The sequence below is a fragment of the Arvicola amphibius genome, chromosome 11 (genome assembly GCF_903992535.2).
Source record: "Arvicola amphibius chromosome 11, mArvAmp1.2, whole genome shotgun sequence".
NCBI classification, from domain to species: domain Eukaryota; kingdom Metazoa; phylum Chordata; class Mammalia; order Rodentia; family Cricetidae; genus Arvicola; species Arvicola amphibius.
The window spans coordinates 75,120,958-75,136,077 of record NC_052057.2 but is presented as its reverse complement, the minus strand read 5'-3'; the positions used below and the strand labels follow the sequence as shown (position 1 = coordinate 75,136,077).

Genomic DNA, 15,120 nt, shown 5'->3' with positions numbered 1-15,120 from the left:
CTTCCTCATTCACCTTGGCTCGTCTTTCCTCTCCTTCCCCTCCCTGGCATTTACTCAGTACCAGTCAGACTCTGGAATTTAGCAACCAGTAGCATCCATCTGTGCTAGAATTGTGGTGGGAAAATCTCTATCAAGAGAAACTGTCTTTTTCTCTCTCCAGCTACACATTACTATGTGTGGACACGTCCGCAGACCGTTGTTAGGTGTCGGTGCTTACAATAGCCATGCTGTCCCTCCTGGTCGGGAAAAGATGTTCTTCTGTGGCTCTCACAGCCACTCAGACCTTCCTGGTTGCTTTCTATGTGGAACGAATCCTCGCTTTTTTAACGATTAGTATTAATTGTTAATTGAAAAAAACTCGAGAATCATGTGGGAGACTAAGCCCTCATGTAGACCTGTGTGGGAGGTGTTATCCGGACTGAATTAACCAATGCAGGAAGACCCAGCTAATGGTGGTCAGGAAAAGGGTGGAGAAAGGGAGCTGGGCACCTGCTGCTGGCATTGCCACTGCTCTCTGCTTCTGGACTCTGGGTGAGGCAATGTGTGCGGTCATACTCCTGAAACCACTGTGCACCCTGCCGTGACGGACTGCAACCTGGAGCAACAGCTGGACTGAGCCTTGACTCCCTCAAGCTGCTCTTGACAGGGTATTGTATTGAAAAGTAAAAAGACCCCAAAAGCAAAACAAACAAACTAATCATAGTCGCCCACCACTCCTTCCTGGGCACTGGGACACAAACACAATCGAATATTTAAAAATCATTTTTTTTAAAGATTCTGCTTGTAATTCTCAAGGTAACCACTAAAAACTTAAAAATACATTAAATAAGAATCAAAGTGGTCCACAAAGGAAGATCATAATTCTTTTCTTTATATTTTCTTTTTCCATACAAAATATCCTGGTTATGGTTTCCCTTCCCTCTCCTCCTCCCACTTCCTCCCATCCCATCCAAAACCACTCCCTTTCTGTCTCTCATTAGAAATGAACAGCCTTCTAAGGGATAATATTATATATAACAAAATAGAGAGTAAGACAGAAACTATCACATCAGAGTTGGACAAGACAAATAGAACGAAAAGAGCCCAAGAGAAGGCACAAGAATCAGAGGCCACTCATTTGCACACTTAGGAGTCCCACAAAAACATTAAACTGAATGCCATGATACACACACACACACACACACACACACACACGCGCGCGCGCACAGAGGACCTGGGGCAGACCCGTGCAGGCCCTGTGTATGCTACTTCGGTCTCTGTGAGCTCATAGGAGCACTGCTCATGTCAATGCAAAGGGCCTTGTTCTCCTGGTGTCCTCCGTCCCCTCTGCCTCTTACACTCTCTCTGCCTCCCCTTCCCTGGGGCTCCCTGAGCTCTGAGAGGAGGGATTTGATGGAGACGTTCGGTTTAGAGCTGAGTGTTCCAAGGGCTCTCACTCTTGGCACAGTGTCTGGCTGTGGGTCTCTGTCTGTTCATCCGCTGCGGAAGTCTCTGTTAGTGTGTGAGAGACTGCAGGTGCACGGAAGGCGGTGCCTGCTAAACCTTTTCCGATTTCCACTTTTCTCATAAAGAATCCTGCAATGGTAAGTGTTGTGTGTGGTCCCTCTACACAGCCTGACTGCCTTACAAGAAATCCTCAGAAGTAGGGCAAATGAAAAAGCTGGTGCCACTAGTGTCTAACACAGGCCTTGCTAGAGAATGAGATTTCTGTAAGTGAAATAAAGAAGTTTCTAGAATTGTCCTGTGAGAGCTTCCAAAATACAATCTAATAAAGGGGTTGGGAACTATAAATCAATAATAAAACACCCATCACAGTAACACCCATCACTGTGACACTTTCTTCACACTTGGTCACCCTTGGCCCACACACCCCCTACACACACACACAATGTCTCTATCGTAACTAGAAGCGAGGTCCTGACATTGTAAACTCCGGTAGAGACATCTTCTGGGGCAATCAGTAAGGCTTAAGTTGGGAAAGCTGCACTCAGCTTTTCTTTCAACCTAGTTAAACCTGGTGCCCCAGTAGAGGGAGATTTCAAGCCGGATGAATAATAGCATCTAGGAATATATGAAAGAGGCGGCATTTGGGAATGGGAAAGAATCCAGTACCCTTCATTTGGATAATTGCTAAAAAGCTCACCCTCTGGCCAAATTACACAAAACCCAGCCCTATTAGCAATACCCTGATGAGCTCACTCGGCAGCGCGAAGTGAGTCAGCACTGGCTTCACAGCCCGACAGACAGCAGATTAAACTTTATCTCATTAAAGCTCAGTTGTCATCAGCTTGGGCTACTTGCTTCCCAGGCTTGTTCTGGTTTTCAGTTAGCTCCATTCTGATACAGCTCGGAAAGCCACTGGCATAAGAAGTTCACGTTATTATCAGAGAGTCCTGGACTTATAAAGCACCACCGGCCTTAGCCGTAGCCCCAGACAGACCCCCCCAGCACCGTCACAGCTAATGGGCGTCCTGTTCCACTTTTCTGGACCAAAAAATAAAAGAGAACAGTCAGTTATTTTTAAAAAACATGCCGTTCTTTTTTCCCTCATCATATCAGAAAGTACAGAGAAAGATCAAGCCCCAGGCTGAGGAAGGGGCTAGCGTTGGGCTACAATGAGCTCCCGACTCCTGCAGACACTTCCCTACTACACAAACCTCACCCAGCAGGGCACAGCTATTAGATTAGAAATGTCCTTCACAAAGGCCCTTGCTCCTCAAACGGACCACTGCTTCAGTAATCCACAAGGGGGCGCACTGTAACCACTGGCTCTGCACAAATCAGACATATCTATGAGTTACTATGGGAAATTACTGCTTAGTTCTTCATTTTCATAACTAAGTGCTTTCAGGTTTTAGCTCTCGTCTAGGTCAGTACTATGTTGAACAAACAGTGAATAAAAATTCCAAATACGTCCTGGTATTCTAACTTTTCCTTTTCTTCCCTTAGTTTCCATCCCCCCACCCCAAAGAAAGCTATGCAAAAGCCACATCTGAAAGTCAATTATTTAAAAAAAAAAATGAGCAAACGCATCTGTGGGACAGGCTTTGTTAGAAGAATTTAGACTTGGCATATATGACCAGATGGGGAAACATGGCTCTAGGCTGCGCTGAGCGATCGTCTTCAGCTGTCTGTGCTGAGTGGAGAGACGGGGTCACAGGGTGGGAGAAGAAGGGTTTCGAATAAGGGCTCATCCAAGCCCGGATCCCTGCTCTGTCACTGGCTTTGGGACAGAAAGCAGGTTACTCAAAGTCTCTGAGTGGTCCCCAGTTCTTTATCAGGCAAACAGGCCTCTGAGAACTGAAGGCAGAGACCAATGAGAGAACACACAGAGTGTTTCCGCACAGCTCCGGGAAGAAGCCAGCACTCAATAAATATACAGTATAAGCTATATTCATATTAAGATGATAATAATAAACATGAAATACTTTAAGCACATAGACTTATATACTTTTAATTTTTAAGACCAGATTTCTTTTTCATGGTTCCATATTTAATACTGAAAACCACTGTATATGTAAGGACTTCAGAACCAACTGCACATTTACAAGATTTCAAAATAGTCTGAGAACTTTAAAATGAGTAAGTAGTACAGGCTTGCTCTGGAAAAGTGGGCCCCTCGCAATCTTGATGACATCAACTCTGTAAGCAGGAAATGCATCAGCAGTACCTTCCCCTCAAGCCATTCTTACAACCCAGGCTCACAGAATTCATGTTCATTCTGATGATTTAACAATTAAATAAGAGATGCAAAAACTCTTTGAGACAGGATTGTTGCTGCTAGGTGTCTTCACTTCTCAGGCTGGAACATATGCTATTCAATGCTCGGGCCTTGAACTTAGCTCTATGTACATGAGATTCTTAGTTCCCTACCAATGAGCTGGGAGAGACGGGGAAGGAAACACGGCGCTTTCGTGCACACTTCCTTCAATGCACAGCTGTAAAATCCCATCATGGTGAATCTCAGCTACTCCAGCTCTGCCGAGTCCAGAAGAGCAACACCGTTCAACCGGACCCGTATCAACCCCTTAGTTTATGCAATGAAGCTATGAAGATATTGAGAATACTCACTTCTTCCAAGTCTGAGACAAGGCAATGAAAACCAATGGCTCTTAAATGCACATGTCTGAGAACATCCTGGAAACTAGCGTGACATTTCCCAGTGCATCAACATGGCTGTGCTCATCTCCACAAGAACCAGCTGGTAAGGGACTAAGAGGGGTAGGAACTTGGGTCACTGGCAGGAAAAAAGAACACAGTTGTGTTGTGCACACGCACGAGCATGCACGAGTGTGCTGCCGTGTGCACCTTTAGCAACTGTACCAGTCTTGCCAGCCTTGTTTTAATGACAGCTCTGTGAATTCAAGAAACACTGTCTTTGAAAGAAGCAGATGTGATTTCAAGACAAATAACTTAAAACTTCCAAGTACTGCCTTGGTCTGTAATGGCACAGCTACAAGTCCAGGCTGGATGTTAACATCTGAATAACACAGTAAATTAGAGAACACAGAGAGATGCCCGAGCAGACCAATCAATCATCCAAACAAACTAGCCTGTGAACAGGAAGGTAATGATGGGCAGTGGGACAGCGAGGAGGAGAGCACAGACAGACAGACAGACAGGTGAGGAAAGTGCCCAGCAAACATCAGGGCTTAAGAGGCGGAAAGCACCAGCAGCTGCTAAATACAGCAGATGCCCTCCTACGGCTGCTGCACACAGAAGCCAAGTTAGCCTAAGACAATGAAACCAGCCCGATCCGAACTGGAAAGCCCAAGGCACACACAGACACAGATGTTTTTCATATCATGTAAGTATGCAGCAAACAATCTACGCCTAACACAGCCTTGTTACAATAATAGGAAACAACCCAAAGCCAATATACTTGAGGAACTATGGGAAAGAGTTTGGTACGTTCCAACAGGCAGTTGTAATAAAGACAATGTAAAAGGCTCAACTCAAAAGAAAAGCAGCAAGTATCTGAACTTGGGTGAAGCTAATAAAGATTATCTCTGGGGAACTGTAAATAAGACCCTCTAACTCTAATTGGTAGAAGACACATAGCTCCAGTAAATTCAACGCAATAAAAACACTTCCAGTGTCGAGCAGGAGCAGCTGGCGAGGAAAGCCTAAAGCCAAGAGCTTCAGGGCTGCCGTGCAAGTGCCCCTGCTCCCCAGCACTGGTGGAGGGCGGTACTGAAGGCAAAAGAACAGAGCCAAGATAATGGGGAAGACATTTTCCTGGGCTGAAATAGTACTGTGAGGCACGAGAAAAAATGCCAGTAACTGCATCCGTGCAGACATGGAAACAGTAAGGAAGCATTCCATGTGTTACAGCGTCCAGACGTTGCAGAAACCACAGCCCTTGGCTGGTGACGTCAATAGGCTTTGGCAAATCCCAAGGAGAGAACAGTCAAGCTGTCAACTTCCATTACAATTTAACAAACACGCCAGAATCTAAGTCGAACAGGTTTGTAAGAGTATTATTTGAAGTACTGGGAAACACTAGGGTCTTGCACAAGCTAGCGAAAGTTCTACCAATGGGCTATGTCCTTACAGACAGTTCTTAAGGAACAAAGGAAAGGGAGGTGGATTTCAAGCAAACAAAGGATTACCTGGTATATGTGTGTACATGCTTCTCCCCTCTCTCCTACCTTCCCCCCCTCCTGGCGTGTGTGTGTGTGTGTGTGTGTGTGTGTGAGAGAGAGAGAGAGAGAGAAAGAGAGAGAGAGAGAGAGAGAGAGAGAGAGAGAGGTAGGTCAGATGCCATTCTCAATGGCTCTCCACTTTTTGTTTTATTTTTGGTCATGGTGATGTTGAACACAGGGCCTCCTACACGTGAGGCACACACTACTACCACACTACAGCGCTAGTCCTTCCAATATTATTTTTGAGATAGGGTCTCTGGCTGAACCTAGAGCTAACCCATTTTCTTGAATGGTTGAGCAGCAAGCTCTAGGGTCCTCTTGTCTCCTGAGTTCTGGGATCTGAGACTTGCTGGCCTCCACCTCGCTCTTTCCAAGGGTGCTAAGGATCTAAACTCATGATTACAGGCGAGCATGGTACTGAGACATGTCCTTGACACACAAACACAAATCAACATGGAATTCAGTTATATTATCATGTCCAGTGAACTGAAGAGACCAGCTACATATGGCCAGTATGGGGGAAATAAAACCTCTGCAGTTACTCGGGACTTCGGCTCCAGCCTACTGCATTTACAAGAAGGAAACAGAAATGACCTTTCTTCTTGGTCATCTCTCTGGTTTTTTGTTTTTAAGCAGAAACCTGAAAACATCTAGAGGGGGAGGCTATCACAATTTAGAACAAGCATGCTTAGGACAAGCCAGGGGGACACGCTAGGGAGCCGCGAGCTCCAGGCCACTGTCACCCAGCAGTGATGCCGGCCCCTCTGCCGCCTCCCCACATTCTCTCCAATATCAATAATGACTCACGAAAGCCGCCTTTCCTTAAGCTCATGCAAACACATATAACAGATACCTTCCGAGCTCCAGCAGACAAGACAAAGACAAAGATCATAAACCGCGAAGACTGCTGCAGAGAACCTCTAGTGAGGGGTGTCTGGGGAGACTTTTACATTTTGAATTTTGACATGGAGACATGACTGAAAGCTTCTCTGTGACATTCCCATCTAAACAAAGATCGACCTAAAATGACAGATGTCAGCCAACAAGGCAGATCCTACCACGAAGATGCCACGCTGGTCCTACCTGCGGATTCCAGATCTTTGGGAGGCATGTCTCGGCAGAGGACCTCAATTGTGACAGTCACTCTGCTCCATGGCCAAGAAACTAAAAAAATTCAAAGTCTCTTCAAATTTAAATTCTTCCAGTACTTTATAAATACCTGTAGGGTTAGTTTAATATAACTTAATTAACAAATACATGATCTGAATATAAGCCTATGACTTTAGATAAAGGACTAATTTAATTATATCACATTTTTATCTCTAAATGATTCAGTAACGCCATCATTTAGGGCACTGGTATTGCAAGTCAGGTAAAGGTGGATTCCTCTGATGGACTTACACATTTATATCTGATTATCCCTTTGCGTACACTTCTGGTTCTGGCGGTGAAGTCTGAGGGAAGATGTTGGGAGTTCGTACAGCACATTAGTGCACTGTCCCCAAGAGTCTGGAAGACCTCTGACTTCCAGCCTGGGGCTCAGCTCATTGTCTGCCAAACTTCCTCAGTCAGAAAGGAGTCTGTTTGTTTAGTACCATTGATTATTTATTACAGTTCGTAAGCTTCGGTGCTCAACTGATTTCCTTTCCTTTACTGGGGATAGAATGGAGGTGAGACAAGGTCTCAGAGAGCCCAGGGCAGCCTCCTTTGGCTGTACCTGAAGCTGGCCTTGAAACCCTGAACTTTCTGCCTCTGCCTTTCAATTGCTAGGACTATAGGTATTTTACTGTTATTGATTTTCTTCTTCTTCTTTTTTTCAACCTCCCAACCTTTACCTTCAGAAAGATTTATTTGTTTATTTTTGAGACAGGGCCTTGCTATGCAACCCAGGCTGGCCTCAAACTGGCCTCTTGCCTTCATTTCCTGAGAGCTAGGATCACAGACATAAGCCACCACACCCAGCAAGAAAGTCTCTTTAAAGTAAAAAAAATAATGCTGGGTAGGAAGGCCTATGGCAAATCCTACTGGGGCAGTGAGGATTACAGTACGAGGTAAGCCAAGACACCGCAGGGAAAGTACTGTCCACGTAAGATTACTGAGGCACTTTAAAACTTAGGAGCCTCTAACCATTCCCCAACTCGTAGCTATCTGGCTTAAACTGACTGACAGGAGAATTAGCCTTCAGAATGTGGACCCAAGCAGAGTTTATAATGAGCCATACACAGAAGAAAAGCTCAACATTGCAATGTCTGGATGTCTCATTCTAGGAAAATCTAGTAAGGAAATTTACTTAACGCAGAGGAAAATATATAATCTACAAGTTAAAAATAATTGCAGCACCTGAAAAGCAATCAGCAGATGGAGGCACAGCACAGAAAATATAAAATTACAGACCAGTCCAGCTCCCGTGTCCGCTAACACTGCCGGCCTCCAGCTCCCGTGTCCGCTAACACTGCCGGCCTCCAGCTCCCGTGTCCGCTAACACTGCCATCCTAGAGCTCCCGTGTCTGCTAACATTGCTGGCCTCCGGCTCCCGTGCTAACACTGCCGTCCTCCGGCTCCCGTGTCCGCTAATACTGCCGGCCTCCAGCTCCCATGCTCAGCTAACATTGCTGTCCTCCGGCTCCCGTGCTCAGCTAACACACCGTTGTCCTTAGCCTGTTGGTGATTCTTTCCTGTATCTTACCTTCCCCGGTTGAGAAGACCCGATGCTAAGCAGAGAACACGGGAGACAGAAACCCTACCAGGGGACGGTAGGAAAATACAGGAGACCCACAAACTGGGCATCAGTGAAGGCCCAGGAAGGCCAGAGAAGAAATAAACACGACTGCAACTTGAGAACACAAAATACACAGGGCTTTAGCAATGGCTAAATTTACGTAGAAAAGGGGAAAACAGTCAAGAATTTGGCAGCAGGGGATAACAGAGCTAGGACAAAAGTAAAGAGGTGCACAGAAAAGTAGGTCAAGCTGCAGACAGAAAATTCTAGCTGCAATGAATATAACACACCTACACCTACATGCAGAATTTAAATAATACAGCTAATTTAATTTCAGCATGCGTGTCTTTATGTCACTGTAAAAGTAGTATTATTTTAAATTATACATGTAAGAGAAAAGAAGTATTATAGTCTTTTTAAAGGTTTTGGGTACCCCTGAAGGATACCTATCCTGCAAAGGCAACTATGGGCAGGTGCCTTTACCAAGTCCAAGACCCCAGGCAGTGAGCGAGCAGAGAGCCGCAGGTGTGGAGCAGAAGGGCACTTCACAAGGAGCAGAGACAAGGAGCGACTGTGCCCCCACAGGCCTCAACCAGCTCTTCCACCCTGTGTGAAGGGTGAAAACTCTACAAGGACAGACCCTGCGGCAGTTCAGGCCTGGTGGGCATACATGCAGGCCTAACGGTTATACACTTCACTACCGTCCAATCTTTAACTCCTAAGAGGAATATGTAAGAATCTATAAATTCATCTCCACCACCAGCACATTCAGTCTGTCTTCTCTCGGCTTTAGATTATGTGTCATTCATTTCTTCCTGGATTCCTAATAATGTAAGAATTTCCTACCAAAAAAGAAAGAAAGAGAAAGAAAAAGAAAGAAAGAAAGAAAGGAAGGAAGGAAGGAAGGAAGGAAGGAAGGAAGGAAGGAAGGAAGGAAGGAAGGAAGAAAGTCAAGTGGTGTTGCACACCTTTAATCCCAGCACTCAGGAGGCAGAGGCAGGCGGATCTCTGTGAGTTCAAGGCCAGCCTGGTCTACAAGAGCTAGTTCCTGGACAGGCTCCAAAGCTACAGAGAAATCCTATCACAAAAAAATTTAAAAAAAAGGAATTTCCTACTATTCTATACCATCCTTCCCCACCAAATGTACTATTTTGCCTCCTATTTGAAACTTCCAACATCTTTTATATTATTTCCCAAATCCTCTCTTTTACTAAATTTAGTGAAACTCTAGGGGCATATGAGAGAGAAGACCCTTAAGCCAATGTATGAGGAACAGATGCCGCCAAAAGTCTGAGGACCCTTGGAGGATTTTACAGCAGATATTGACAGACAGATGCCGCCAACAGTCCGAGGGCCCTCGGATTTTCCACAGTGTTCAGAGGTTTGAAAAGACTGTTAGTTTTTAAGCAGTTCAAACTTCAGATCAAAAAAATGGAACCAAGCAAATTAATTTTATAAAGCAAAAAAATCTTTTTAAAAGCAAATGCAACATTCTTACTGGAGTGTCAGTCAGTGCAGATAACGACTTGCTGTTCAGATTAAAAGATTTTATTATTGACTGAAATCTTTTAATGCCACCAACAAACAGGAATGCCCCCAGTAAAGGCACCAGAAATAACTCAACAGCAAGCTGTTGTCTGCAGGAACTACCTGCACTGACCAGTCCCAGCAGGGAGCAGAGAAACCCGGTCCTATAGACACATTTCCTTGTAGATCCCTAGAATTTAGTCTTTATATTGACTACCCATAACTTTTCTCCTTTGCTCTTACTAATGCAATGAGTTACACTGACTTTCTTCAATGCTTAAAGCGATCTTACATTTCTGGAGAAATCTATCAGTCTTCCAGTACATTACGTACTTATCCTGACCTGCTCTTTGAAATGCTCTGTCTTAGGCAGTATCCAGACTATGCTGGCCTTAAGAATAAATCTAAGTGCATCCTGCTTCCTCTATTTTTCGTGGCACTTTCCAGCTAAGGTCTTTCTCTTCTAGTGTCTTGGCTCCTTTCCTCAGCAGGCCCCCACCTCAGAGCTCCTCTCGTGTAAACAGTACTGCTACCCCAGCCTCGGTATGCCCAGAAGCCAATGGGGCTGCTTTGTACCCCATTTAGCGGCTGCTCCTGCTGGAGAGGATGGATTCAAAAAGAAAATAAAAGATTTCATTACTGGCAAACTGTAATTGCCCCGTTGCAGGCATATGTTTTGCCTCTTTTACTATTTTTCTTGTTTTCTCTTTGACGTTGGGTTTCACGGTTATGTCATGAACCACCTGAGCACGCTTTTCTTTCCGTGTTACTCTGCTTTGGCTTAAGTGCTTCTTCGTCTGTGTTTTAACAGGTGGCTGTTCTAGAACAAGTGGTTCTGAGTCAGTTGATACAGCAGGAAGAAGGACCCTTTGCAGCAGCCCTGGTGTCCTGCGCACTGCTCCTGGGTGTCCCAAGACTGGAAGACCACGCAGGCTTTCGCCAGCATCTTCTCCTGGGACAGATGCTACAGACCACAACCACCCTGACATAGCCCGTGCTTGGCACAATGCAGTCAGGACTCATTTCTAAGCCTACGAAGCACTTTGGGGAGTCACTCAACCACAGATGTTTCAGCAGCTGTGCCTGCCCCCATGCACACCTGGCAGAAGCATGAAGACCTGCTTCTGCCCCTCCAACAGGGAGTGTTCAGTGAAGCCCGATCACCTTCTCCTCTGCTTTCTCAGAACCAGCACATGACCCTTCAGGGGACAGGTGACTAACAATGCCAGTTTCATCTCTCCACCTCATTTATATTCTAAATTATTTGGGATGTCTTTTATTCTGTCAAGTTTGGTTTCATTGTTTTAGAGTGTTAATTTATGTTACCAAACATAACCAAAAGTTGAATGAGCCCAAAACCAGACTTAACACTTTGTCACTTGCTTTATTTCCTTCTCTCCGCTATGATCTACACACACACACACACACACACACACACACACACACACACGCACACACGCATGCACGTTTATTTTTAGAATGTCATGAGCATTTAGAATGTCATGTTATTTTAGAATTCTATGAGCATTTTTTTTAAATTATGGTTTATTTAACTTTATTTTATGTGCATTGGTGTGAAGGTGTCAGATCCCCTGGAACTGGATTTTCAGACAGTTGTGAGCTGCCATGTGGGTGCTGGGAATTGAACCTGGGTCCTCGGGAAGAGCAGTCAGTGCTCTTAACCACTGAGCCATCTCTCCAGCCCTCTATGAGCATTTTTAAACAAACCAAAAAGATGACAACTTCATTCAACTTCTAAAATACTATTACAAAATGTTATTTGCATAAAATATCTTTATACTGTCTCAGTAATGAAGAAAATTAGTAACAAAAACACCTAAAACCTAATTTAGCTGGAAACATGGCTCGGTTGGTGGAGTGCCTGCTCGGCATGCAGGAAGCCTCAGGTGTGACCTCCAGCACCTCAAAGAGCAGGCGTACTACCTCACACCTACAATCTAATACTCAGCAGGGAGGGGCAGAAAAATCAGAAGTTCCAGGTCATCTCGGGCTACACAGTGAGTACGAGGCCAGCCTGGGCTACATGAAACACTGAATCAAAAAACAAAGTTGTAATTATTAACCTCTTCTAGTTATCTCTATTTTTCAATGTTATCTAGAAATATAGTATAATTTATGAACCTATGCTTTTAAAAAGTCAGAATATAATACAGCACTTTTTCTCCCTTGTATTCTTTCTCCCTGAGAAAATTAAATGCTATGAACACCAAAAGTTTAGTTTTGTGAACAGGAGAGAAATACATACAGTGGAAAACACGGAAGTCGATATACGGGTGCGAACCTCTTCTTTCTGCTTCAAATCCTGCTCGGCTCCTTACGCGGACATCTCCTGGGCAGAGCCAAAAATAACTGTTAGTTCACTAGAAAGCTGTTCCTCATGCACACAGAGCCAGGGGGGATTCTACTCCTTGGTTTCCCAGCCAGGGGAGGTAGGCAACATATATGTGGAAATGCCACAGGGAAAACCATGACTGCATGCTAAAAAATAAACCAAACAAAATAAACTGAATGAATGGTTAAGAACTGACTTTCTTGGAGGAGGTATTTCAGTATTGATTTGTAAGGCTGTGTTAAGAATCGTCTAAAAATTTCATTCCTTAATCTATAAAGGCCATTTTATTACTTTGATGGGGTTGAACCAATAATCATAAAATACCATAAAAACAAAATCTGTTTTAGAGAAGAAAATCCTAGAACAAAACTTTAAAAAGCCACAGCAAGAAGCAGGCATCCACCATGCCTGCTCTGCCTAGCCCGGTACACTGGGCCGACCACAGGAAGGATGGACACAGGAACCACGTTACTCTCAAGAGGCCTGCAATTTCACAGTGCGCAAACTCCCACTGGACTCTGCAATTAGAAATCTCTCTTCTCACCTAGGGTTTTAGTGAAAATGTAGACTGCACTTTGGTTTCCCAGCTGCCCAGACTTATTTGATCACACAAAAACTGTTTTAATTACAACACTGTTTGGCCAATGACTCAGGCATATTCCTAGCTAGCTTTTACATCTTAAATTAACCCATTTCTATTAACCTATGTATCTTCATGAAGCTGTGGCCCACGGGTAAGGATCTGGCACCTTTTTCCTTCAGCAGTTACGTGGCACTGGACGACGCCATCTACTCTCTCTATCTCTGTTGGGACTTTCCACCAGCTTTATTCTGCCCTGCCATAGGCCAAAGCAGCTTCTTTATTAACCAATGGTGATAAAAAAAAATATATTCACAGCATACAGAGGAGAATCCCACATCATTTCAGCAAGTTCTTAAACTTTTGTTTTTATCTGTTTGATGTTGTTCTTACATAAACCCACATGATTTTCAGGTAATTTAACAACCAATTACCAGGCACTCTTTGTATCATAGGCATTGTTAAATTCTGCAGTCAAACCCAAATAAGAACCTTAGTTCCCATTCTGTGGAAGCAGAAATTGGGTTCTGGTGGATCAAACTGCGTTTCCATGCCTCAAGTTGGTGCGAAGGACAGGCAGTACTTAAACCCATGGTTCTAAAGCATCACTTTTCTGTGTTAATGCTGTCCGCAGCGACCACGTACACAACAGAGGAGAGCCTCGTAGGAGCTCCAGCCCCACCCCGTGCTCCTGAGACGCTGACTTCCTGGGGGTGGAGGTCACCCTCCATCAGCTGTGATCCATCTTTACCTACCGAGGCCTCTTTTGTGTAGGGAGTCCTTGGTATGACAAAGGTCTGCTGAGTGCACGTCAGACCCAGCACACACCAGTGCACGAAGTTTACCTTCCCAGGGCTGAACAAATGAAACAAACGCATAACTGCTTTCCATGGAGGAGGGTGAGAAGCTATAAAGTGAGCTAGGAGGAACAGGGTGGAATAGTGTCGTAGGGGAGTCCTCGCTGAAGCGCTGTCTAGACAGAGACCTGAGGCCATCAGAGGAAAGAGGCTTCCAAGCACAAGGAAGAGCAAGCATGAACACACCCTAAGCCAGGAGCACACTTGGCATGTTCACAGACAAGTCAAAACACCAGCACGACGGGCGTGCTGGGAAAGGGGAACTGGGGAAAAGTGGGGTCAAAGAGGCATCAGGCTGGGTCACACTGGACACTGGGACCTAACACGCCAGTTTTGGCTGCTACTCTAAGGTCAAAGGTCCTCAGAGTACTCTGAACACACAGTTCAGATGACTTCAGGTGACTTTATTTATGTATGAAAAAGGTTCATGTTGGCTGTGCAGACCACAGTTCAGGAAGATCAATTAAGGAACAAGTTCAAGAAGCAAGACAATAACCAGGGTTTAGATTGGTGACGTGATCAGGATGGTACGATGCCTGTTTTTGTTGTTGTTGTTGTTGTTTGTTTGTTTTTTATGGTACCTGCACTTGCCAATGAACTAGACAAGGAGTACGTCAGAAACAGGAGTCAAGAATGACCACATTCTGAGAGGCTGGAGGTAATACCCATTGAGACGGTGAGGCTACAGATGTGGAAAACAAACCTTCCCAGGCCTGTTAGAAGTCTAGGTGTCCATCATACACCAGTCAGCAAGCACCCATAGAAACAGAGTAAACACATCTAGAACTTTGCTTTAGGGGTGAAAGAACCATAAACACTTTTTAAGAGGCAGGGAAAGAGGAAATGAGGAACAAACACCTGCTGTAGTAGGACAGAATGAAACTGGGTAAGACACAAAATACAAAGCAAATTAAAGAGGAAAGAGTAAGAGCAAAAACAGAACTTGGGGATACATTTAGGCTTAAGAGTATAAAAAGTTAGTGAAGGAGCCAAAGGAGGAACAGAGGTAGATAAACTATAGGCTACATATTAGTTCAGTATCTCAAAGCTGGAGGAAGAACTCGAAACATGACGAGAAAAGCCAGGAGCAAGTCCTCAAAGACAAGCAAATACACCTACTGGGATATCACTGTGCATGTTTAGTAGTATGACATAAGAGCAAGGGACATGTTTGGGTGACGAGCGCATACACATGCAGTCAGTTACACGGACACACGAAACGCGATAGCGCATAAGAAGAGTAAGCACAACGCTCTCTCAGCAGACCCCAGAACGCAATGAAGACTGCCTGACAGGAATGCCCAGGCTCGTCCTTGTCCATGCTGACAGCACGTCTTTATTTAGCAGCTCTAGAAACCCATTTTCCACTAAGAATGCTCTACAACAGTTAAAAGCTGTACACTAAAAATACTGTCCCATTAAACCAGACTTACATTGTC

At 44.6% G+C, this 15,120-nt stretch overlaps 1 protein-coding gene across 1 annotated transcript in view; it reads right to left on the bottom strand.

The window, feature by feature from the left end:
* The window catches only part of Pde7a (phosphodiesterase 7A), a 92,173-nt gene that overhangs the window by 24,243 nt on the left and 52,810 nt on the right, over positions 1-15,120 (bottom strand). The window contains exon 3 of the mRNA XM_038348319.1: positions 12,158-12,241. Within this exon, the coding sequence (XP_038204247.1) occupies positions 12,158-12,241 (84 nt within the window). The remainder of the gene's footprint in view (positions 1-12,157; positions 12,242-15,120) is intronic.